This window comes from Ictidomys tridecemlineatus, chromosome 11 (assembly GCF_052094955.1).
Source record: "Ictidomys tridecemlineatus isolate mIctTri1 chromosome 11, mIctTri1.hap1, whole genome shotgun sequence".
Classification (NCBI taxonomy): Eukaryota; Metazoa; Chordata; class Mammalia; order Rodentia; family Sciuridae; genus Ictidomys; species Ictidomys tridecemlineatus.
Genome location: NC_135487.1, coordinates 105646320 through 105671511, shown reverse-complemented (window position 1 = coordinate 105671511; position 25192 = coordinate 105646320). Strand labels below are relative to the sequence as shown.

Below are 25192 nucleotides of genomic sequence, written 5' to 3'. Positions count from 1 at the left end.
AAACCGGTGGGTGGCTTCCCTGCCCACTGAGTTTCCTCCCCTGGACACGGAGATGTGGCCCTGGACAGGGTGTGACAGTCTCACCCTCTTGCAGGTCAGCTTGGGGACACGGGAAGCTGGGGCCAAGCTGAGGAGACATGATCAAGAGGCTTTTGCATAGAACAAGATTTTGTTTTCACGAGTTTTTCTTCCTCCCCCTCCCCCATTGTTAGCAGCTTGATGTGTCATTCTCCCCAGCAGGGGAAGGGGTGGAATGGCTTGGTTGTAAACACCCTCCCCCAGCCTTCCTGTCCCTTAGAGGGGCAGCTCAGCTGGGTTCTGGTTCAGGGTTGGGTGCAGCGGGCTAAGGCTTGGCTTGGTGTGAGAAGGCAGGCAGCTGTGTCTTCAGAGCTCATTCCTCCACTCGGGCTCCACTTGCAGGGACAGGCCCCCTTCACTCTCCCGCTCCTGGGGGAGGTAGTCGTGACCATGGGGCCCTAGAAAGAAAGGAGGTATGCTTTGTCTTCTTTACCTTCTCTTCCACCACTGTCCCCTGCCTGGCCCACCCTGGCCCAGCCATACCTGAGGTAGAGGGGCTGAGCTTGCTCAGATCTTGAAGTAAGTTCTGTCCATTCTGTAGGTCCAGTTTGGCAGGAAAGGGACACCCTGTATACCCTCCGTTTTCTTTACAGAACTCCAGGAATCTGTGGGGTACAGAGGTGTTGGCACACAGAGCTGTGCAGGCCTGGATGAGGAGTACCAGCGTAGGCTGGAGGCCAAGCCTGGGTCCTGCCACATCTGAGCCTTGGTTGCTCAAGCTCTGAATGTCAGCTCACTTACAAATAAGATGGAGGTTTTATGAAGATTAACTGATCCTGAGGATTGAGCCATAAGCAGGTACTAATGAAGATACACCTGCCTAAGCTGGGGCTTGTGGCCACCAAGAGGGATTACAGGGCGGGAATGCTCACGCTTTCCAGTCGGGGTCATGGCCCAAGAGAAGGGGGTTGCCCACTATGATGAGCAAAGCTTTGGCCCGGGTCACAGCCACGTTGAACCTCTGGAAGGAAGAAGTGGTGGGGTCATGGGAAGGAAGGGCCGGAGGAAGGAAGAATTCCTGCCACACCCACGAGCCCTCCAACCTTGGGGTTCTTAAGGAAACCCAGGTTAAAGTCCAGATCCAGCTGCACAAAGCTCTGGCTGCTTCGCACGGTGGAGATGAGGACCACGCTGCGTTCTTGGCCTTGGAATTCTTCCACAGAGCCCACCTAGAAGACATAGAGGCAGGGCCTGAGAATAGGTGGGCTCAAGGGGAACTTAAGGGGCAACATCTGCCCCATGGCGCTTGAGCTGCAAGGAGGGTACACTGGGCAATTGTCGATCAGTGGGTGAGTGCTGCTACAGGGGACAGGAGGCATGCTCTGGAAGCACAAGCCTCAAGAATGAAGCCAGCTCTGGGATCGGGCCTATAAACCCTTCAGAACAAAGCAAACAGTGTTGCAAAGAACACAGTAACCACAAACAGTGTTTCTGAAACTTTCCTGGAGATAATCAGCAAGTACTTGTTAAGACTATAGAACCTTGGGCCCTAACCCAGACCTCCTGATCAGAATTTTCCAAGGCAGAGGTCTCCAAATCTCAAAAGAGTAGGTTTCAGGCTTGCACCTGAGGAGCTGTAAAAAATACTAGTGCCCTGGCTCTGCCCCTAGATACTAGTGTTAATTGGCTGGGAGGGGCCCTGGCAGTATTAAAAGCCCTCCAGGTGATTTTTCTCTGCATTCAGAGCTTCAAATCACCATCTCAGAGCAAGTGGTAAGCTACTGAGGGTGGAGATGAGGTGACAATATCACATGACAGGCGGGGGTAGGCTGTGGCATTTGGACTTCATTCTGAGGGCAAAGACCTCAAACCTGCCCTGATCACAGTGACGTGGGAGCTTATTAAACATGCAGGCTTCCTGATCCCATGCCAGAACTATAAGCTAGAGCTTTGATGAGCCAGAGGCTGGGGAAAAAAGCCAGTTCTGTCCCAAGGCAGTGGAGGTGGGACAGGGACATGGGCCAGACTGAAGCAGTGGCACAGGAGCTGAGGTCTCTGATTTGGGAAAAAGAAGGGTACAAAGAAGGTGAGAGTGAATGTGGAGTAGTGTGTCACCTTCAAGTCCTTTATGTCATCCAGTCCCCGAAGCTCCCTGTCAAGTTTGGTGATGCAATAACGGATTTTTTCCACCTGGAGGGAAGGGAAAGGCGTCTTTCTCTTATGCAGTCACCTCAATTCAAGAGGAACCAGGCAGGAAGGAGGCCAGGGGGCTGGGGAGCAAAGAGGGAGGAGGCGGCTGACCTCTGCACTCTTCTGAGATGTAGGGCCAGCAGAGGCCAGGGCTGTCCGAGAGCTATCACCTGGGGGAGGACCCATCCTTGCTGGGAACTGAGGGCCTGACCTGCTTCCGGTATGGCGAGATGACTCCAACGCTTCGTGGGCTCAGGCGGGCTTTCCCCTTCTTAGAGGAAGGGGCCAGGAGCAGCTTCAGGTAGGAGGTCACCGTGGCAGCCTCTTCAGGGTTGAAGAAGGATGGGCTATTGCCCTCACGCTCATCTTTGCCCATCACACCATGAAAGATGATGGGAAATCCCTGGTCACAGGGTCAGAAGAAACCCTCAGCTGGACTTCCCTGCTTCCCTTCCCTCCCACTCCAAAACCCTTGCAGGGAATAAGGAAGCTCAGGCCAAGGTGACAACCGGAGGGACCCCTGGTGTCCAGTCTGAGCCTCTTCCTACCTTCAGAAGAACAGTCAAGATATAGGGGTGGGGACCTGAGCCCTGCTCTGTCCAGCCTCACCTGTTGAGGCAGACCCTCCCAGCGGCAGAAGCGCTCTCGATCCACCACATCTGCACAGGCCTGCAGCTCCCCATCATAGTAGAGTTGGTTGGGAATGTCCAGGATGGTGGGATGGGACCTGGGAGGCAAGAGGGAGGGAGAGCTAGACCAAGGCCTGGATTACTTTTGTCCTGCCCTGGGGAGGACCCAGCTTTACAGGCCCACACATGACTGTCTTGCTTCCTGCTTCCTGCATAGCAGGACACATTCACCTGCACGCTCTCCTGCCAGGCATTGCACACCACATAAAGCAGAACTTGTGGGTCCGTAGGGATCCAGTGACCAGTGAAGTTATTATTATTTTTTTTTCAAATTACTTTTAAAAACTAAGATTTGTTAGGCATGGTGGTGCATGCCTGTAATCCCAGCGGTCTGGGAGGCAGAGGCAGGAGGATGACCAGTTCAAAGCCAGCCTCAGCAAAAAGCAAGGCACTTAAGCAACTCGGTAAGACCCTGTCTCTAAAAAAATACAAAATAGGCCTGGAGATGTGGCTCAGTGGTCATGTGCCCAGTTCAATCCCTGGCACACCCCACCCCTCAAAAAAAAAAAAAAAAAAAAAACCTAAGAAATTAGGGACTCAGCTTTCAATTTTGCCAAGGAAGGGCAGTTCAAAAACAATGTATCACTTCCTATCACCCTTATTTGAGATAATATGTTAAATCCAAAAATAAAAAAGTAACGACACAATAACATTTCCTTTCTGCAACTGTCCCATCTGGTACTCATCCAAGCATTTTTAATGTCTAAACTTATTCAGTAAAAGAAGTATATAAACAGGGTGTGGTTCTGTGTGCTTGTAGGTCCAGCGAGCTATTCAGGAGGCTGAGGCAGGAGGACTGCCTGAGGCCAGCCTGGGCAACAAAGAGACTCTTAAAAAAAAACAAAACAAAACAGGGCTGGGGATGTAACTCAGTGGTAGAATTTTTGCCTAGCAGTGTGAGAGCCTGGGTTCAATCCCCACCACTGCAAAACAAACAACCCTGCCTAGCCCTCTAATTTGAATGATAATATGTTTATGAAAAACTATTCATTTTCTCATTTCTCCTTGGATTGCCTGGAAATGCCATCTGAGACAGGTATCAGGCACATCCTGGTGTCTGACCACCCCCACATCTAGATAATCTCACTAGTCCAGAATGAAACCACAAGCTAAAGGAGGCCTCCGACCTTCCAGTCTAGAGTCCTTTCTGCCTCACAGAGGCCCTGGGCACCAGGAATGCTGACCAAAGCCTCCTGCTGGGGCGCAGAGGGTGCGAAGGCACGGGCTATCAGCGAGGGAGATGAGGGTGCGGGATACCTGTAGTTGCGTAGCAGCTTGGTTATGAACTGAGGGTCATAGCCATCGGGGCCCTTCTTGTACAGGGCATTGTAGGTGAGAAGCCGTTCCAGCAGCGAGTACCCCAGCCCATACTTCTGTGTCAGTGGGGAGCGCAGCACAGGTCCCAGCTGTCGCGGGTCTCCAGCCAGCACCAGCTGCCCTCCTGGATTGCCTGTTTCCTTAACTTCCATCAGTCCTAGAAGGCAAGGGTGGTATGAGGAGAAAGGTAAGTGGTGGGACCTCCCCGTGCAGGGTGGTGCACCTGCAGCCCACCCTGAGCCCCTCACCTGCTATGGCCACCAGACTCTCAGGTTCCATGCAGTGGCCAGCCTCATCGATGAAGATGTGTGTGAAGTGATCGATGGGAAACTGGGCCGACACCAACCTGGGAGGTGTCAGGCCAGGCAGGGTCATCCCTGGGGAACCCAGCTGAATGCTCACCCAATCTGGTCCCCCGCCTCACCCACTGAGAACCCTTCCCCATCTTCCCAGCCCACTACCCTTTTATTTACACACAGTCCCCACCTGCTGGCCGTGATGAGAGTGGTAATTAAGACGCGGTATTCCTGCAGTTCCTTCTTGGCAGGAAACACATACTCCCCCTTTTTCGCATCCCAGTTACAGCAGGGCTGTGGATTGTGAAGCAACACGAGGCATCGGCTTGGCTCTACCCATGCCCACACTCACTCTGGCATTGGGCCACTTTATAGACAAGGAAACTGAGGCCCAGGGAGGGTTCTCACCCACCCAAGGGTGAGGATCCAAGTCTCCCTAGTTTTCTGGTTTGTCCTTAAGAGACTCCCAGGCATCTGCCATCCCTGGACCCTCTGCACTTCCCTTACCTTAATATCCTCAGGTACCATGCGGATGTCCCTGCTGGGGGCCAGGAGGCGGTAGATGGAGCTGGGCAGGTGGACCCGGAGCCGCTGACAGAGAAGGTCAGCACCGGAGTTGGACGGAGCACAGGCTAGGATATGAGCTTCGGGCAAGTGCTTCACCACCTGAGATGCGGACAGGCAGAGTTCGGGAAGTTCGGGAAGCAGCTTCCCGAACTCTGGGGACTCACACTGGGGCAGTGCAGCGTCTGCCTCCCACAGCCAAGGGAGGCAGTGATATAAAAGGCAAGTTCTATCCTGGAGCCCTGCTAGTCCAATTAGCACTTTGACATGGGACAACAACTGCAATAAACACACAAGTCTATGAAGACCGAAATGCAAAAGGTCACTCCAAGAACCACACCTACACTCCAAGTGTCCAACCTATACAACAGTGCTCAACAGCCACACTGACTCTAGCTCCTCACCTTTTTAAAAAAATTTTTTATAGTTGTAGATGGACAGAATGCCTTTATTTTATCCATTTATTTTTTGCGATGCTAAGGATTGAACCCAGTGCCTCACCCGTGCTAGGCAAGTGCTCTGCCACTGAGCTACAGCCCCAGCCCTCCCCATCTCCTTTTGATGGCTGCTGAGAAGCAAGAACTTTCAGGGAGCTGAAGGAAATCAGAATTTGGGGATAATCGCTCCATCTGGGGGAGTCAAGGATATAGGTCCCAGTTTATACTCAAGCCTCACCTGCTTAATGGCCTCCACTAATGTGACAGTCTTGCCAGTGCCTGGAGGCCCAAAGATGATGTAGGGGGCTGGACGTGTGGTGCCCATAACAATGTGCTTCATGGCCTGCAGCTGCTCTGGGTTTGACTCCAGACTCCGGTCATACAGCCTGGCAGGGAGGCCGGGAATCTGAACTTCAACTTCTCCAGGATCCCAGAGGACTCTAGGACTCCATCCCCAACCCCCACACACCAACCAGCCCTGGAGTCCCCTGCCCTCAGTCTCACTTGAGCTTCACATCTGAGGGCAGCAGCGGGACCCCACGGGAGGCCACAGGAAAAAGCATGGGCCACAGCAGCCAGCGCCCTGTCAGTTCCAGGGCCCGATGCTGGACCCGCAGGGGCTGGCGGTTGAAGGTGAAGTTCACCTTGAAGGTCAGCCCATCCACAAATCGGCTCAGGAGGCTTTGGATAGGGAGAAAGGTAGAGGAGCTCCAGTTAGGTGGGCCAGGCAGCAAAAAGCCAGGACCTCCCTCCACCTCCCTCTGCTCCACTCCCTCTTTCCCAGACCTCCATAAAAGCTCCCTAGGAGAGGCGGCTGCTGAGGTAGCTCAGAGTCCCCAGAAGAAAAGCCCCTGCCCTGTGCTTGGGATCCACTCATCTTAGGAGAAAGCCTCTCTTCTCCCCTGGCCTGAGGGAGAAGACTGTGAGGAAGGGTTCCCCCAACACCCACCTCATGGAAAAGCTCAGTTTGACACGGTCCAGTTCCACCTTGTGCACGAAGCCCTTGTAGGTGACGGGGTCCTCCTGCTGTGTCTCAGAGGACAGAAGGGCAAACAGGTGGTCCCCCCGCAGCACTGAGGGGCGGCTCTCGGTCACACCGGGAACCTACAGGGTGTGAACGTAAGCAAGCTTCTGTCCCAAGCATGGTCACTGAAGGACCCAACCCCCAGGCTCTCCAGACCTCTGAGGGACGAAAACTGAGGCTCTGGCCTTCTAACCCAAGACTCAGAGAGCTGCGTTTTCCCTGTTCCCCTTCCTCTCCCACCAGACAGGAGTTGTGGGGAGAGGAAGGAGACAACCGTCCCAAGCTGCTCACAGGTGCAGAACTCCAGGGTGCTAGTTTAAGGCCTGGCAGCCGCTTCCCACTCTACTCAGCTGCCCTTTCTCCAGCTCCGTTCTACTCTGCCTTTAAAATCTTGTTAAAACTCATCTCCTGCAGTCATCTTGCCCTGATCATCCTTGTTCTCTCTTCCCACCTGCATTTGTGTGCAGAAATTCATTCTCGTGGGTAATTCTGGTCTCAGGTGCACACATTCAAAATCTGTGAGCTGGAAAGGGCCCTCAGAATTATCCAGTCCAGCTCTCTGCTTTTTAGATAAGGGACCTATGGCTCAGAGAAAGCAAGGATCTTGCCCAAGGTCACACAGCCAGTAGTAGCAAAGTCTAGATTAAAACCCCAGTGTCCTGCTCTGACACCATTTGGGGCGAAGGATGCCCACCCTACCCCTTGCTGACCCCTCTGGGACAGGAACCATTTTATCCTCCTTCTAGGTTTGCCCTGTATTTAGGAATGGCCTATAGAGGTTGGCTGACTTGAGCCCGCCCTCCCTGCACCTGATCTGAGCCCCAACCTCCAGTGTGAGCAGCCTGGGGTTCTGGTCCACGGGGTCCCAGGTCATGGGCACCGATTCCAGGTCATAGTGCCGGATGTCGTGCTCCATCTGCAGCTCCTCCAGGTGCAGCAGCAGTCGGAGTTTCACCTCATAGTTCCTCCACTTCAGGGCTGTCTCCAGCTGGGCCCTGGCAGTGATGGTTGGGGGATGAAGTGGGAAGGGCAGGAAAGGGACAGGTCAAGCAGTCCCATGACCCCAGGAGCATCTACCCTCTCCCATTTGAAGCTCTGCGACTAGGAGCACACCAGGAAGCAGAGAAGACCAGAAGGACAGAGAATTGGATGGGGTCAGAGGCCTTGAAGAAGGGAGCCCCAACTCTTGCTTCCTCCCATGTCCTTGCTCCAACCTCAGACCTGACTTGAGTATCCTCGGTAGATCTTATGGCGGAAACATTCTCCCCCAGATCCTCCTTCCATGACTCACACCCTAACCTCATTCAAATGTCACACTCTGTTCAAATGTCACCTCCTCAAAGAGGCCTGGACTGACTGCTCTCTGTAAAACATCACCAATTCATCCCCTTGTCCTGCTTTGGTTTTACTTTAGCATTACTTGAGTTCTTCAAAGCACTCACCACAATATGGGAATGTACAAGATAAATGTTTTAAAAGAAATGATCAGTGCTCACTGTTCCCCACCAGAACGGGCAAGGCCCATCTGGAACAGCACCTTGCAAGAGGGCATGCTCAGCAAGGGTGAACGAATAGAGCCTGGGAGGCCGGACAGACATCCAGAGCAACAGGCAGAGGCCAGCAGGGAGAGAGAAGGCGGGAATGGGGTGCAGAGGGGAGGCACTTACTTGATCTCAGCAATCTCCTTTGGGGCAGTGAAGATACTTGTTCCCTGAAGAAGGATGGGGAGCAGCTGCCTGAGGCGTGGGGGTGGGTAGTAGGTCCCCAGTGCCATACTTAGCTTCAAGTCATAGCCTTTAGCGCTGCAGAAGTGGGGGGGGGGAAGCTGTCATAAACATTGAACCTATCACCTTCAAGACTCTGGGAATGCCCCTCCGCGGAGGATACACAAGGACCTCTGTGATGCCATTGCCAAAGGGTGGTCGGCAGCCTCTGCCCAAGGACATGGAGCTCACTAGCTCATGGGGCTGCTCAGTCCAAGGCTGGACCATTTTTGGAAAGCCCAATGCTTGGAATATTTGAAAAATATTATTTATAATACATTTTCATTATTAAAGAAGAATCTGGCAAAAATTATAATAAATAACATTTTTACCATCCTGGGACAGCCAATGTTAATTTTGGGGGGTATGCAGGCTTCCAGTTTATATTATGTGTGTATATATACATAGTTTTCGTTTTGGGGTACCAGAAATTGAACCCAGCGGCACTTTACCACTCAGCCACATCCCCAGCCAGCCCTTTTTAATTTTGGTTTTGAGACAGGGTCTCAGTAAGTTGCTTAGGGCCTCACAAAGTTGCTGAGGCTGGCTTCAAACTTGTAATTCTTCTGCCTCAGTCTCCTAAGTCACTGGGATTATAGGCATGTGCCACTGCACCTGGCACCTATATATTGTTAACAAAAAGTGAACAATGATCTAACTGTGAAGGTCCTATTACACAGTATTTTGTAACTAGCTAGCTATGTCAAAAAGATGTTTACACATGAGTCCACTCGCCACGTGACATGTCCAGCATAGGGAAATTTATGGAGACAGAGATAAAGTGAGTGGCTGCTAAGGGCTGAGCAGGTGGGTGAGTGATAAAAGGGTGGTAGCTAAAGGGTGTTGGATCTCTTCTTTGGTGTAATGAAATGTTCTAAAACTGACTGTAATGATGGTTGCACATATCTGTGAACATACTAAAAAAAAAAATAATAACTGACCTGTATGATATGTGAATTATTTCAGTAAAACTGTTTTAAAAAAGAGAGATCTGGGTGAGTTGGTGCATGCCAATAATCCCAGCACCTCAGGAAGCTGAGACAGAAGGATCAAAAGTTCAAGGCCAGTCTCAGCAACTTAGCAAGACCCTGTCTCAAAAAGGACTGGGGCTATAGCTCAGTGGTAAAGTGTCCCTGATTTCAATTCCCAGTACCACCCATATATATATATATACTTTTTAATTTAAAAAGAGAAGAGAGGGGGCTGGGTAGAACATGGGCTTAGCATGCATGGTTTTGATCCCCAATGCTATGAGAGAGAGAGAGAGAGAGAGAGAGAGAGAGAGAGAGAGAGGTGTGTGTGTCGGTCTATAATGGGCTGCCTGATAATTCATTACACAGTGAAAATACTTCTTTAAAAAAATGTTTTCATACTGTCCTTGGACCTGCTCCTCTCCTGTAATTTGCTTCGTAGGCAGAAAAAGTTTCTGAGCCCAGAGGAGGAAATAACCTACAGCAGTAAAGGGGCCCCTGGCTCCCAGCTCTGGGCTTTTCCCAAGGGCCCACACTGTTGTGATCAGGACACACCAAGCCCAGACAGGACTGGAGAGAGGGCTTACAGGTCAGGTCTCTCTCCTTCCTCTATCCGGTTGGTCAACACAGGGTTTCCAGTGATCCGGGTGCGCTTGAAGGGAGTCGTGGGCTTCAATTGTGCAGCCAGAGGGCTGTGGGCGACGGCAGCCAAGAAGCGGGCAATGTAAAAAGTGCCAGCTCCTTCTGACCCCGACTCCCCAGGTCCCAGCAGCTCCCAGAGCACCGTGGCTGGGAAGTAGCCCACAAAGCTGGTCTTACAGTGCACATGCAGCTCATAGCATTCACCTGCAGGGAGAAGGCTGAGTGAACGGGAGGGGGGAGGGAAGGCAGGGACTCTCCCACCAACATGCTGACCCCGACCTCCCCCAGCCGGCCCCATCCAGAGAGGAGACCACTGGACAGCCACAGTGTGTGCTCCAAAGCTGCAGCCCTGCTAGGACAAGCCCTACCCACCAGAGTTCTTCCCTTTGGAAAGCTACTCACCGGGGCCTAGCGGGCAGGGCAGCTCCTGGTCACCATAGTAGAAGGTAAACTGGGGTGTCCGGCAGAGTGGGAAGAGGTGAGTGAGGGTAACAGGTTTGTTTCCTCCGTTCCGGAGCCTCAGGGTCAGCACCTCCTTGCGGTTCAAATCCAGGCGGATAAGGAGCTGCCCATCTCGTGCCTCGTGGGGCCCCTGGACTTCCACGTCCACCCCATGCTTCCCGTGAAGATACTCAGCCCTGGGGAGAGTGGGAGTCAAGGGTGGGGGCCAGGGCAGGAGCGGCCTGGACTGGGGGATGTCCTGGGGGGAGTGCCAGCCATGCTCCCACCCGCAGCCGAGCCCCCCACCTGCTTCCCCCATTCCTTAAGGAAGGGGCCTCCCCACCATCTGAGCAAACTACTCTTTCCTTGGCTAGACAGCCCCTTCCCCCATGCCCTGAGCACCCCTCACAAGCAAGTGTGTGTGCACGAACAAACACACACACACAGACACACACCTGTCATAAAAGATCTTGGCTAGCAGTGACTTGTGGTGCTTGCTGATATCTGAGCTCAGCTTCATTCTCCTCTTTTCTGGGAGCCGCGAGTCAATCCAGCGGTCGAGTTTGAAGAACCTGACCCGAGTCTTGGTGACGTAGGCCAGATTTGCAATCTTCATTCCATACAGCATGGAGGAGAAGCCAGGGGCGGGGGTCCCAAAGCTGCCAGAAGCAGAGGAGACTGGGAAGTGAGGGGAAGGCAGGGCCAGGGGACGGGTGGTGGGGGGGGAGGGTGGGGCAAGGGCCTCTGAGGGTCACTCTGTCCTGGACACACCAGCTCTGCCGCAGGGCAGGCTGGGGCTCAGGGACAGAGAGATTCAGGCTGGGGACAGGAGAAATTTTTAATGTCTTCAGGCAAGGCAGTGGGACTTCCCAAGGCAAAATAAAACTGGTTTAAACAGCACATTGTGGATTATGCACTTCTGAGGAGAAAACCCCACCATGGGCTGTTGATTGGGAGGACTTAGTGAAGAGACAGAAAGAAATAGACTTTTTTGGAGGGTGGGGGTGGGGAGCGAACTTTGGGACAGGGAAAAAAAACCCAAACAACAACAACAAAACCAGTGGAAAGAGTTAAGGCCAATGGGGAGCCAAATAAGTTGATTGAGAGGAGTAGATATGGGGTCCTGCCTGTGGGTGAGAGAGGGGATGAGAGAGAGCAGAGATGTCCAGAGTGTGGGCAGGGTGGCTGATGAGACAGCAGTTTCAACCGGAAGTCAAAGGGTGCAGGTGGGACCCAAGCAGGAAGGGAAAGGGTCCTTCTCCAGAGATCAGATAGCTTTGTGCCTAGAGAGGTGAAGACAGGGAAAACTGGTCAGCGGGACAATGACCTCGAGGTTCGGCGCCTGGAATTCAGTTTAGTCAACTCAACAAGCACTTACAGAGGTCTGTTAGGTGCCAGGCACTGTGCTAGATGCTGGGGGTTCCAAGATGCAAGAGGCCCAAACCCTGCCTTGAGAAGCACTTGGACTGAACCCAGTGTGTGACCGCAGTGCAGCCTCTGAGGCTCCCAGGGCAGCCTAGGGGAGGAGACAGGTCTCCCAACGATGAATGGGCACTACCCAGGCAAAAGAGGGAGGGCACAGTGAGTCAAGATGAGGGGTGTGACCTCGCTACCTGGGCCGTTACTGCACCTCTGGGAGCCTCGCTTCCCTCCGTTATGAAAAGGGAATAGCAAGGCTTTTTTCTTTTAAAGGTTGCTGTGAGCCTCACCCAAGATAGCAGCATTGCGGCACATAGCCCAGCACCTGGCACATAGGAGACCTCAGTAACAGTGAGTGATGATTAGTATCACATACAGTTTGGTTGCACTAAAGTGAGAAGTGTGAGGGGAGTGGCAGGAGGTAGCAGAGGTAGGCAGGGACCAGATCAAGCATTTTTGACCCTGAATGCCAGCAGTCCTTCACTCCCCTTTCCTGGTACCCCCAGGAGCCCAAGGACACTCCCACATATGGCGTACTTGATGGACACGTTCAGGATCCAGGCGACTGACACCCTCCCTTGATGTTTTGTAGGGATGGAGAGCAAATCTTCATTCCTAAGAATTATGGTAATCCCTATTAACTCTTGAAGCTAAATCAGCATGGTCACTTTCTAGGGCATATGATAAGATTGCTGATGGCTAGGAACAGTTCCCTGGTGCCCCCTGCCTGTAACTCTGCCCCTCTCCTTCACCCCAGGCAAACGAGAGCAGTATCATTCAGAAAACTTTGAATTGGCTATAATTTGTTTTAAAAAGATAATCACTTGAAAGCATAATGGAAAATGATCAATAAATGTTAGCTACTATTATTAGTATTTGTATTAGTAGTAATAGTAGTACTCATAGTGGCAGTAGTAGGAGTAGTAACAACTTACTTTCAGCAGCCCTTGTCAGAGGCTACCCTGCGGTTACAGAACCACTGCAGTTGGTGGGTTTTAAGCAGGGGAGTGGCAAGATCATATTTGCATTTCAGATCACTCTGGCATCAGGATTGGAGGATGGATTTGCTGGAGGCAAGACTGTAGGCAGGGAGACCAGTTAGAAGGAGGCCATTGCAACTGTCTGGTTAAAAGAACAAAGGCCTGAACAAGGTAGTGATAGGAACAGAAGAGGGGCCAGATCCATCAGATTTAGAATGTCAATTAGCAGAATTTGGTAACTACCAGGAGGGAGAATAGAGGCTGGGAAGAGGAAGGAGTCTCGGATACCCAGATCAATGGCTTGGCTTTGGGAAACATCCCTGAGACAGGAGGCAAAGACAGGAGGAGGAGGTGGTGGAGGAACGGACCATGACATTTGGATTTGGACATGCTGGGTTTGAGATTCCTCTGGTCCAAAGGCAGCTCTGCCTCCATGAGTCAGAAACTGAGAATTCAGGCCAAAGTCAGGGTCAGTGCCTAATGTTAGGGAGTCCTCAGGTGGTACTTATGACCCAGGAAGTGTTTGGGATCTTCCCAGGAAGGAAGGGAAAACAGAAAAAAACCCTCAAGAGAGGGAGGAGAATCAGGAAATTTCTCAAAATCAGGTGTCAGGTCCAAATGAGGGGTCCAGTAATAAAAGGACTGGAATCTAGAGACCATCCGGAACTTTACCCAGGGCCCCTGAGTCTTTTAATCACCAGGTTCATGGTTTGGGGCACAAACTAAAATGCTTACAAAAGCCGGGTATCTTAACACCCATAGCCCCAGCCCACAGCGTCTGCAGTCCCATTTCTGCATCATTCCTGTAGGAATGACTATATGTCTCTCATGACTGTGGTGTAAGAAAACAACAGTGCAGGCACTTTGAAATGTGGCTTTGGGATCCTTGGTCAGTGCTGGGAGAAAAGGGGGCTTTGTGGGACTGAACAAAATGGGAACAGCATGCCCGCCCTACAGGGGACAACTGCTCCCCACCCCCAGCCACCATGAGGCCAGCAGAGGACAGAGGCCCAAGATGATCTGATCTTCTGGCTTCTGGGAGAAGACAAAATTGAAATTTTAATGTGAAATCTATTTTTGGAAACTTCTGCATGGGCACAGAGGTATACAGAACTCATCTTTGCAACTTCTACTATCGATGTGAGCCCTTAAATACTTTTCAAATAATTTTCTGTTACTCCTACTCAAATTAATTTATCCCTGGTATAAAGTGATAGCCATTATTATTATTTTTTTAAAATCACAAACTTAATATTATTGTTTCCTTTTTTTTTGGGGGGGAGTGTTTACCAAGAAGGCTTAACCACTAAACCATATCCCCAGCCCTTTTTATTTTGAGACAAGGTCTCACTAAATTGCTTAGGGCCTCACTAAGTTGCTGGCTTTGAACTTGTGGCCCTCCTGCCTTAGCCTCTTGAGCTGCTGAGATCACAGGCGCATCTGTTGAAACCCCCACACTTTGTGTTACATACATCTAGTCACCTAGATTTCTAGGGATAACTTTCTAGCCAAGACTGAAAACTTTGGTTTTAAAATTTATTAAAAAATACACATTTTTAGCCAGACACTAAAGTTCAATCCCCACTACCCTCCAAATAAACAAACATTTTTTACTATTAAAAAATATTTTGTATGGCAAGAAGTAGGATAAACAGGGGCTAAGGGTGTAGCTCAGTGGTAGAGCACTTGCCTAGTGCACAAGGGTCTGGGTTCCATCTCCAGCAATGAAAAAAAAAATGTAATATAAACAAATTCAACAGATAAACACCAAAAAGTACTTGAAATGCAGTTTTTTAAAAATTTTATTTGTTTTTTTTTTAGGTGTAGATGGACACAACACAATGCCTTTATTAATTAATTAATTTATTAATTTATTTTTTTTTTTAGAGAGAGAGAGAGAATTTTTAATATTTATTCTTTAGTTCTGGGCGAACACAACATCTTTGTTGGTATGTGGTGCTGAGGATCGAACCCTGGCCGCACGCATGCCAGGCGAGCGCGCTACTGCTTGAGCCACATCCCCAGCCCTTGAAATGCAGTTTACAAAGGGTTAAGTTTAATTTACAAACTGACAAGATGAGCAATTCGATAGAAAAATCGAATATTTAATTTGAAGAACAAATCTAGGTGACCAAAAGAGTATGAATATGCCCCAATTGTAGAGAAATGCAAATAAAAATGAGATCTTGTTTTATTCCTATTAGGCTGATAAAAGAGAAAAACAGTTCTAATATCGATTACTATTATGGTTTATGGAAAAGTGAACTGATACATTGCTGGTAGAAATGTAAAGTATTATGAGCTTTTTTGGGGAAGTACTATGGAAACATTTATGATCAATGAAAACACAGGGATCCTAGCCACGCATGCGCAGCACCTATAGTCCCAGTTACTCCTAACCTTGAGGGAAGAGGATCACTGAAGCCCAAGGGTTTGAGGGCACCCCAGGTAAATAAAATAAAATATAGGTATCCTATTAAAATAGATTAAAGACAAAGCAAAAACAACAAATACAGGTATTCTTAAGACCCAGAACCCATTCCTAGGAAAGTATCCCACGGAAATAAAAATATCAATGGGTAAGACCACATACATGCACAGGGATACTGAAGTCATTCACATTTATTTTCACAACTGGAAATGAAACAAATGTCCATCAATGTAATGACGGCTGACTAACCTGTAAACACTCACTCTGCGGAATATTATGCAGTTATTATAAAGAATGCATCAGAACCAGTCACACAGGTAAAATTTTAAAGGACTTCAACAGCATACACTGACAAGGCAACTGGGACTCTCACTGCACTGTTGGTTGGCATGCCAAATGGTACAATCACTTTGGAGAAAGATATGATGGTTTATGATGGTTTCCTGAAAACTAAACATATACCTACCCTGTATGACTCATTAATTCTGCTCCTACATCTATCTCCAAAAGAAATTACAATTTATGTCCACAAAACAATTTTATTTGTTCAAGATGTTCATAGCAGCTTGATTCAAAATAACCTCAAAAAAAAAAAAAAGGCAGAAATAGGAACAGATACACAATACAAAACTCATTTATATTCATTCAATGGAACTCAGTGAGAAAAGGAACTACTGCTACACACATCATGGTGAATCTCAAAAATATTACCCTTAGGGGCTGGGGTTGTGCTTTAGCCCTAAAGCGCTTGCCTCTCGCATGTAAGGCATGGGGTTCTAACCTCAGCACCACATAAAATAAATAAATAAAAATATTGTGTTCATCTACAACTAAAATAAATAAATAAATAAAACCACCTGGTGATTCAGACAATGAAATTGGATAACAACAAAAAAATATTATGCTGAGTGCAAGATGCCTTACACAAAAGAGTACAAAGTGTAAGATTCTATTATATGAAGTTCCCTAGTGGGAAAAATCAGAGCAAGGGTTGCCTCTGGGTGAGTAAAAGTGAAGACTGACTAGGAAAGGATACAAGGGACCTTCTGGGGTGACCAGATGCTCTGCATCTCCATCTGGGGGATTTAAGTGTTACATTCTATGAGTTTGCAAACTCTGTCCACTTCGCTGAATGTAAATTTTACTAAAAAGAAAAAAGGTAGCTCAGTGGTAGAGTGCTTGTTTAACATGCATGTGGCCTTGCCTTTGAACTCCAGCACAATTTAAAACAAAAAAGAAGAACCCTGAGGGGCATGATGGTGCACACCTGTAATCCCCATGGCTCAGGAAGCTGAGGCAGAAGGATCCCAAGTTCAAGGCCAGCCTGGGCAACTCAACAAGACCCTAAGCATCTTAGCCAGAGCCTCTGGGTTCAATCCCCACTGCCAAAAAAAAAAAAAAAAAAAAAGAGGGGGGGGAATCGGGGAGGGAACCATAATAAAATTTGAACTCTCAATGATAATCATGCCTATGTGTTAAGGGGAAAATTATAATTATAAATTACTTAGAAATGCATCATGAAAGACTAAGATAGAGGGATAGATTGATAAGCAGACATGTAAAATGCTAATTAAGAAAAGTGAGGCATGTGCCTATAACCCTGTAGCTCCAGCTACTAGGAGACTGAGGCAGAAAGATTGCAAGTTCAAGTCTGTCTGGGCAATTTAGCGAGACCCTGCTTCAAAATAAAATTTTTAAAAAGGGCTGAGGATGTAGCGTAGTGGTAGAATACACACGTGCAAGGCTCTGGGTTCAATCCCCAGTACCAGGAAAAAAAGAGAGAGAAGAAAAGCAAAATGAGATGCTGAAACTATGCATCACATAATCCCTTTTTATTCTATCTTATTTATTTATTTGGTAGTGCTGGGACCATACCCAGACCTGCATACTGGGCAAGCACTCTACCCCAGAGCAAACATGCCCAACCCCATAATCTCTTTTTAATAAAAACAATGACCAAAAAAAAAAAAATACCCTGGTTGATACTACCTGAGTGTAGGGTAGAATGTGGAAATAGAAATGGGATGTGAGATGCTGAGAGGCCCACAATAAAAAGCATATATGAGGATTATAGGTGTAAAATAAGTATGAATGCATAAGGAGAAAAATGAAAGGTCAGTCACCAAAAGGGTTAAAACAACACATTTAAACAGGACAAATGCCTAAGATAAAATGATAAAGGACTTCATCCCCTCATTGCCAACTGCTTGCTTAACTGAGAGGTAAATCAAACAAATTTCATTTTTTGTATACATATATAAACAGATTTTTTACACACACACACACAATAAGATTATACATCTACCATACTATTCTGCAGAAGACTTCCACCACCAAGGTGCCCTTCCATGACCACGCCCTTTAGAGGCTCTTGGTTCTTTTGAACAGCTGCAGAGGAGAGCAGGATATAAACGCATGTGATGTGTTTATTTCTGCAGTAATACACAGTTAAGCTGCCTATAATTTTTGGATTTTCAAAACATTACAATCATTATCCTTGCACAAAAATCCTTGTACTTACAGGCAAATATAACTGACAAATTCCTTGAAGTATAACTCCTGAGTCAAAGAGACTTTACAACTTAGATAATAAGTTCTACCAAGATGCTCTCTAAACAGGTTGTACAAATTTCTGTTCTAACAAGAGTTTGAGAATGACCTGTTCCAAGTCCCTAATCCAGAAATTTTCAAGTTTTAAAATTTTGTACATTCTGATAACAAAAATTGGTAGCTTAAGTCTGTATTTTTCTCTATCACTAATATAGTCAATGATCTTTCCTTCTGCCTATCAGTCATTTGTATTTCTTCTGCAAACTGCCTGCTCATATCCTTTGTTCATTTTTTTTTTTTTGAGGACTTCTTGACTATTCTCTTTACCTCTGGCTTTGTATCCCTTCTCTGACCCATCCCCTAAATAGGCAGGATCATCAAACACAAATCCAATCATTTCTTTTCTCAATTCACAACTCCACACTCTACAAAATTAAACCTAACCTTTTTTTTTTTTTTTTTTTGTACCGGGGATTGAACTCAGGGGCACTCAACCACTGAGCCACATCCCCAGCCCTATTTTGTATTTTATTTAGAGACAGGGTCTCACTGAGTTGCTTAGCACCTCACTGTTGCTGAGGCTGGCTTTGCACTCCAGATTCTCCTGCCTCAGCTTCCGGAGCCGCCCTTTCATAAGGCACACTCAGATCTTCCATGGTAACAATGGTAAACAAACACAACATCCTCCTCCTCCTCATGAACAGAAAACTTTTTTTTTTTTTTTTCTGGTACTGGAGATTGAACCCATGGGCACTGTACCAAGCACCTACATTCCCAATCCTTTTGTATTTTGAGACAGAGTTTCACTAAGTTGCCCTGGCCGGCCTCTAGCTCCTGATCCTTCTGCTTCAGCTTCCCGAGTGGCTAGGATTATAGGTGCACACCACTGTGACTAGTAACAGAAAACTTTATTGAGGTCTTACTGTATGTTGTTCTAAGTACCTGGATGCATTACCTCCTTTTCTTCTTTCATCTTCATGTTTTGTTTTTCCCCATTATCTCATTTAATCTTCACAACATTCCTTTGAAGTAGCAACTATCATTTTAAAGAGGAAGAAATTGAGGTACAGACTCTTATACCCTGCCAGGCCTCTAATCAACCCACCCTTAGTGGTACTGCAGCTGTTCCCAGCAACTTGGATCACTGTGCACCTCTGCAGATTTTCCTGCCCTTGTGGACATCCTTAGTCTTCCCTGTTCTGTCCTTGGCCCCTACAGTTTGTTGCTTGAACAATGACTAATCTTTTTAGACCCAGTTCAGAAAAGGCCAAAAGCTACAGGAATGGTTATTTCAGAATGTAATATCAGATTTGGAAGTAAAAATAAATGGATATCCAGTTGCATGTTTTACAAACTCTGAGTTGCTTCCTTCATTAATGTTGGAGACTAGGATTTTTTCTTATCCTGGGGATGAAATCACAGAGCACTTTACCACTGAGCTACATCCTCATCCCTTCTTATTGAGACAGGGTCTGGCTAAGTTGCTGGGCCCAGGCTGGCCTCAAACTTGTGATCCTTTTGCTTCAGACTCCCAAATTGCTGGGATTACAGGTGTGTGCCACCACACCAGCTAGACCAGGATTTGTATAAAACTAAGAATAAAATAGAATACAAATACCAGAGGGCAGGGAGTGAGGCTATGTATTATTTCAGGATCACATACTGTTTTGTGAAAGTGTTATATACTTGGCCCCAAAGTAAAATGTACTTTTTTAAAAATTATTTTTTATTTTTAGGTGATACAATATCTTTATTTTATTTTTATGTAGTGCTGAGGATTGAACCTAGTGCCTCATGCATGCTAGGCAAGCATTCTATCACTGAGCCACAACCCCAGCCCCAGTAAAATGTACTTTTTACTGGGGCTAGAGATCCAAGCACCAAGGCACCATTCACGCCAGAAACCAGATGATCTTTCTAAAATCTTACTTTGTTAGTCTTCTACTTTGAAACTTTCTATGCTTTTATATTTCTGTTAAGATTAAAAACAAAACAAACAAAAATCCCGCACATCCATCCAGCTTCTGCCTCCATCTGGTCTCATGTTAGCGGGTTCTCCCGGGGTCACCCCAAGACTTTGAAGGTGTAGTTCCTTCTGTCTGGAATGCTCCCTTCTTGCCTCTTGAATCTGTTAATGCCTTTTAATCCTTTAAGATTCTGATCCAATCAGTAATCCCCAAGGCTCTGGAGGCTGAGGCAGGAAGATTGCAAGTTCAAGGCCAGCCTCAACAACTTAGTATGGCCCTAAGAAACTCTGTGAGACCCTGTCTCAAAATCAAATATAAGAAGAGCTGGGATTATGGCTCAGTGGGTAAGTGTCCCTGGGTTCACTCCCTAGTACCAAAAGGAAGAAAAAAAAAATCTGCTCCAAAATCACTATCTCCCAGAAACTTCTAATTCCTGGACCAAATCAGGTCTCCAAGTTATCATATACTCTCAATGCACACTGGACTTTTTCTTACAAGCACTCATTATGGCAGCAATTAAAGAGTTACCTGGGGTTGTAGCTCAGTGGTAGAGCACTCTTGTCTGGTGCAGGAGGCACTGGGTTCTATCCTCAGCCCCACATAAAAATAAAATAAAGGTACTGTGTCCACCTAAAACTTGTGTTTGTGTGTGTGTGTGTGTACATATATAAACTTATCTGTTTAATTGCTACCCCTTTCCATAAACAGATTCCTTCTGTATATCTCTGGTACTGGGCAGTTTTGCTTTGCTCATAGGAGGCACTAGGCCAATATTTCTTGAAAAAAAATGAGCCTAAAGTAAGAATCATCTTATCTCAGAAACCTTTTGAGGCATCAGTCCTTACTCCGTACAAAAGACTCCTAAATCATCACTGTACCAAGAAGAGCTGCTACTTACAAAGTCCGTGCAATATGCTAGGAATGCAATGCTAAGCAAATGATAGCTCCTTTTGGCCTCAGGTAACCCTTGAGAGAAAGGCATTATTGTACATATTCTTAAAATTGGGAAGATGGAAGATTAGATACATGTTCAAAACCAAATGCAACCACTGTGTGGCAGAGCCAGAATAGAACTCCAGCTACCTAAACACCATACTTGCACTTTAGTACTATATTGCATTTGTCTGGACATCTGACCATCCCTACTAGATTACAACTTTGGAGACTGAATCCAAGGCACACACAAATAGTAGAGCTTTATTAACTACATTTGCTACATGAATGAGAAGAGACTGGAAAAGGAAGGAGTTGAGAGAAGCGCATTTCATGACACCATAAAGTAACCTAGTTGGAGTGTGTTGCAATGTCCCTAGAATTACTGACAACGGTGACATACTATTCCCTCTTGCCTATTCTGTAGATCAACTCTACTAATTCAATTGGCTTCTGTAAGCATTTATTGAGCATCTACTATATTCAAACTCTATGCTGAGAACTGAAGGCAGATGCAAATATGCTCAAAGATAGAAAAATCTGAAGTCAGGCAGAGGGCTTGCCTGTACTCCCAGTGGCTCAGGAGGCTTAGGCAGGAAGACTGCAAGTTCATGGCCAGCCTCAGCAATTCAACAAGATTCTGTCTCAAAAAATAAAAAAAGAGCTGGGGACACAGCTCAGTGGTAAAGCACCCCTGGGTTCAATCCCCAAGACAAATGAAATAAATAAAAAAATGAGTAGAAGGGCTGGGAATGTGGCTCAAGCGGTAGCACGCTTGCCTGGCATGCGCGGGATGGGTTCGATCCTCAACACCACATAAAAATAAAAAATAAAGACATCGTGTCCACCTAAAAGTAAAAAATAAATATTAAAAAAAATGAGTAGGAAAGTTCTCTTAAATCACAACAGAAATCTCCTCTCCTGGTGGGCAGGAAGGGAAGGTCTACAAGGTCTATTTTTGCCTTTTGGAGTGACAAAGGAGAATAACATTCTTCCCTCTGACAGTCTATAAAATATTCAAGAATATAAAAACTACCTTGTCCTCTCTGTTTTTTCTCTTTTTAGGGCAAACATTTCTGTTTCTTTGACTGGGTCTTATAATAGGATATGAACCTCCTCCTCCTCCTCTTCCTCGATGTACGATGTACTGAAATTTTATCTATCCTTCAAGCCCAAGGTCATTGCCACCATCTACATCACATTCTACTGTTTAAAGGGAGCACTATCTTATTTGCATAAAAAACAAGTGCATACAATATGTCTCTGAGAGGAAGAGCAAAGCAGGAGGGCCCTGGATTCTACCCTAAGCACTGCAAAATAAATAAATAGTGCTCAAGGTAGTCTCAGCTATTTAGGAGGCTAAAGGCAGGAGAATGGCTTAAGCCCAGAAGTATGAGGCCAGCCTGAATTGAGACCCCATCTCAGCAGCAACAACAAAAGCCTAAAAATTACTTAAAATCCCCCAATTCACCCATCCATGGTTTTCAGGGTGCAATCCAACAGAGCTGGTTTTCTCCCTATAGTGAAACATATTGTCTATCTTCAGTTTAGAGTGACAAAGACTCTCCTTGATGAAATGACAGCCAGGCTCCCCTGAACCCTCTTCTAGATTATCTCAGTTTTAGCAACAAGTCTAAGTTGGCTGAGTGAGAATTCTCTCACACTTGATATAAGATCACACTCACAGTTGATGATCAGTTCCTTATTCTCCACCTTTGATATATAAGTATTTGGTCTGCCTTTAATAAGAATCCTATAGGTCATTTTAGCAAGATTCCCGCCTTTCCAACTCTTGATGTTTCCTCTTGGTAAATTCCTATACGCTGACCCCTTCATCTGCTCATTGACTATAAATCCCCAGCTGTGCTCGCGTGTTTGAAGATGAGATCGGATCTCTCTCCCTTCCTGCAACAGTCCTATTGCCAAAGAAGTAGCTGACCTGTGTTTAAAGCCATGTTGTACTTTGTGGAAACAGACTAATTCATGTACAGAAAGTATTGATATGAAGTGATCCAAAGGTAATTGCTTTCTTTTTTTTTCCTTTTTGTACTGAGGATTGAACCCAGGGGAGTTTCGCTCCTACATCCCCAGTTCTTTTTATTTTTTGAGCTAGAGTCTCACTAACTTGCTGAGGCTAGCCTCAAAATTGCCATCATCCTGCCTCAGCCTGCTGAGTTGCTGGAATTACAGGTGTGGCCCAAAGCGCCTGGCCTCTAGCCTTTCACTATCTCTATTATCATTCTTTTAATTTTATCACATAGCATAGTATATTGCATACACTGATATTATATGCATATCACAGCCTTTATTGCTCCCCTTGGGATTATGTATTTTTTCTTCTTTGTAATCCCTAAAGCGCCTAGCACCCTATGAGGGCATGTCATTTTTGCCCCTTCCTCAGATGGTGCTCACACCCATTACTATTTCTCTAAAAACGTGACATCAATTATGAAAAACGATATTCCAGATATGATCTATTTGGTCAATATGAATCCCTACCTCCTCCCCTACCCCAAAATATGTTCCTATTAAGTCAGTGTAAGACCTGCACAAAACCATGGCAGCCGTATGTATCTCACCCATCTTGGCCTTTCGGTCGGCTACAACGCAGTCTTTTTCAGGAGATCTGCTCTTAAGCCCCCATTCCCGTTCCCGTATTTATTTGTACAATTCTTCATACGCATCCCTGTTAAACTGCTTCTTGGTTTTCTGCCCAAGGCAGTAGCCTGTTGATAGAGGTGTTTTGGAAACACAATTCTATGGTTTGACAGAAGTCTCTTTGATTTTCACTTGGGTGGTAACAGGAAAAGGAGACCAAATACCTTTAAGCCACAGGGTAAAAGGGGCCTCTAGGAGGCTGTCCCTGGCCCTGGTCTCCATGGTGAAGCCACAGGTGCTAATGGAGGTCTGGTGCCTACGTAGTTTGTCCCCTTTTCTCTTTCCAGGGCTCCCTGAGATTTTCCCTCCTACATTGGGTCTCCCAGACAGCGGACCCCCGGGACCGCAGCCCCTCAACATTCGGGTGGCGGTGCCCGCCAAGCCCGCGCTGCCAGATAGCGCCTTCCCCGCGCTCCCGCGACGCTGGGCCCCTAGGCAGGCGCCCCTCCCCCACCGCGAGCACTGTCCCCGGCCCCGCCAGCAGCGCGTGGGCACGGGACCCCGTTCTGGGCCCGGTCCCGGGGGAGAGGGCGGGCTGCCCGGGAGGTTCTCCGCTGGGACTCCGCGCAGGGGCCCGGCCAGAGCGGAACGGGCGGGCTCCGGGCGGCGCTGGCGGGGCGTGGGCAAGGCGCGGGAGGGAGGTCTGCGCCGCCCCAGGACGGGCCTGAGCCGCAGGGAGCTGCGTCCTCCGCGCCCCGCTGGGGGCAGGCTGGACCCCGTGGGAGTCTTGGCGGCGCACAGGGCCCACGATTCGGGGCCGGGGGTGCGTTGGCCCGTACCTGATCTTGAAGTCGCGGTTATAAATGGTTCGCAGCCGCTCGCGATCGGTCTCCATGTCCAGTCCTCGAACGACTAGGAAACTCTCGAAGCACTGGCCCGTCTCCCGGAGCTGCCGGCAGCTGAACTTACTGGGCATCGCGGCGGCGGCTGCGGCCCAGGCAGGAGGGTCCGTGGAAATGAAACTGAAAGTCGCCGCCGCGGCTGGAAGTTGGCGGCCCTGCGATGAGGGTGCAGAAAGGGGAAGCCCCCTACCTCTGACCCTCTGCTCCTGCAAGCTCCCTTTCCCCCACCAGGCTTCCCTCTGCCGTTCTTTCCCTACCTGAGCCTTCCCTTCGGTCTCTTCGTCCTATCCCCTCCCCCTCTTCGCATTAACTCTTTCCTAAGGAGTCTGACCCCTCCCTCAGGGCCCTCCCCTTACCCCAAGCTCCCTCCCCTGGCTTCCAGCCAGTATCTGAACGTGGCCATCGCCAAGCGCCCCCGAAACAGCCCAGGAGGACCTCTGAACCTCTGCTAGGGTTACTCCCACGCCCACCCTCCAGAGCCTCAGGACTTATTGAAAAGCAGAAGAGCAAAGAGCAGGGATTGGGACCTGGGTCGGCTGCAGCTGGACTAGGGCAGCTCATCCAGCACCTCCCCCAGACTGGCAGAGACATAAACCAGCACGCCAGCCAAGCGGGCGTCACGCCCCCCTCCCCCATATTCCCTGCTTGGGCTCAGATGCAGGGAGGAATGCATGAGTCAAAGAAGTTTGGGGTGAAAGAACTAGGAGTCTCTGAGATAAAGGTGCGTATATGTGGGAGAGAGGGACAAGGGGTTCTGCCAAGACAACAGTCATTTTCTTCACCGCACAGGCTTCATTATGTTGAAAGGCTGGTGATTCTTACCCTTGAGCCACATATTTGGGCACTTAATTACACTCCAGTCTGTATTGCTCTTTAATTGTTAGTAGTATTTAAGTAAGGGTTGCCCCAGTCATCAAAATAAAATTAGGTCCCTGAGAGCAAGGTACTGTTATGTTAGGCAATAAATGGTTAACAGCAACAGCATCAGTACCAGGAAAAGAAACTGTTTAGACGAATAAAGGGGTGGAGCTACCACCAAAACAAATATAACAAGCCTTTT

The 25192-nt window shown here is 47.8% G+C and overlaps 1 protein-coding gene across 6 annotated transcripts; it reads right to left on the bottom strand.

The window, feature by feature from the left end:
* Nucleotides 1–150: 150 nt before the first annotated feature.
* Mov10 (Mov10 RNA helicase) lies at nt 151–24765 on the bottom strand. Of its 6 annotated transcripts, XM_040287373.2 has the most exons (22): nt 24070–24271; nt 12707–12850; nt 11480–11635; nt 10808–11011; nt 10314–10549; nt 9857–10115; nt 8203–8337; nt 7362–7530; nt 6461–6615; nt 6016–6192; nt 5750–5897; nt 5018–5176; nt 4701–4804; nt 4463–4560; nt 4155–4371; nt 2818–2935; nt 2420–2611; nt 2134–2208; nt 1122–1247; nt 951–1039; nt 562–683; nt 151–476 (listed from the first exon to the last, which is right to left on the bottom strand). In XM_040287373.2, exons 4-22 carry the CDS (start codon nt 10978–10980, stop codon nt 385–387), a joined length of 2844 nt encoding a protein of 947 aa, XP_040143307.1. In that variant the 5' UTR covers nt 10981–11011; nt 11480–11635; nt 12707–12850; nt 24070–24271; the 3' UTR covers nt 151–384. The 6 variants fall into 6 exon arrangements, with proteins under 6 accessions (XP_040143307.1, XP_040143305.1, XP_005337689.1 ...); XM_040287371.2 differs by lacking the exons at nt 11480–11635; nt 12707–12850 and adding an exon at nt 24660–24765 and having other exon boundaries at nt 24070–24287; XM_005337632.5 differs by lacking the exons at nt 11480–11635; nt 12707–12850 and adding an exon at nt 24390–24514 and having other exon boundaries at nt 24070–24287.
* Nucleotides 24766–25192: the final 427 nt, after the last annotated feature.

Coding starts and splice junctions, on each gene's coding strand:
- Mov10 (XM_040287371.2), bottom strand. CDS start 24,206: ATGCCCAGTAAGTTCAGCTGCCGGCAGCTCCGGGAGACGGGCCAGTGC. Junction 11,012..24,069: donor AACCGCGACTTCAAGATCAG/GTACGGGCCAAC, acceptor TGCTTCTGGCAG/CTTTGGGACCCCCGCCCCTG. Junction 7,531..8,202: donor AAGGAGATTGCTGAGATCAA/GTAAGTGCCTCC, acceptor CATCACTGCCAG/GGCCCAGCTGGAGACAGCCC.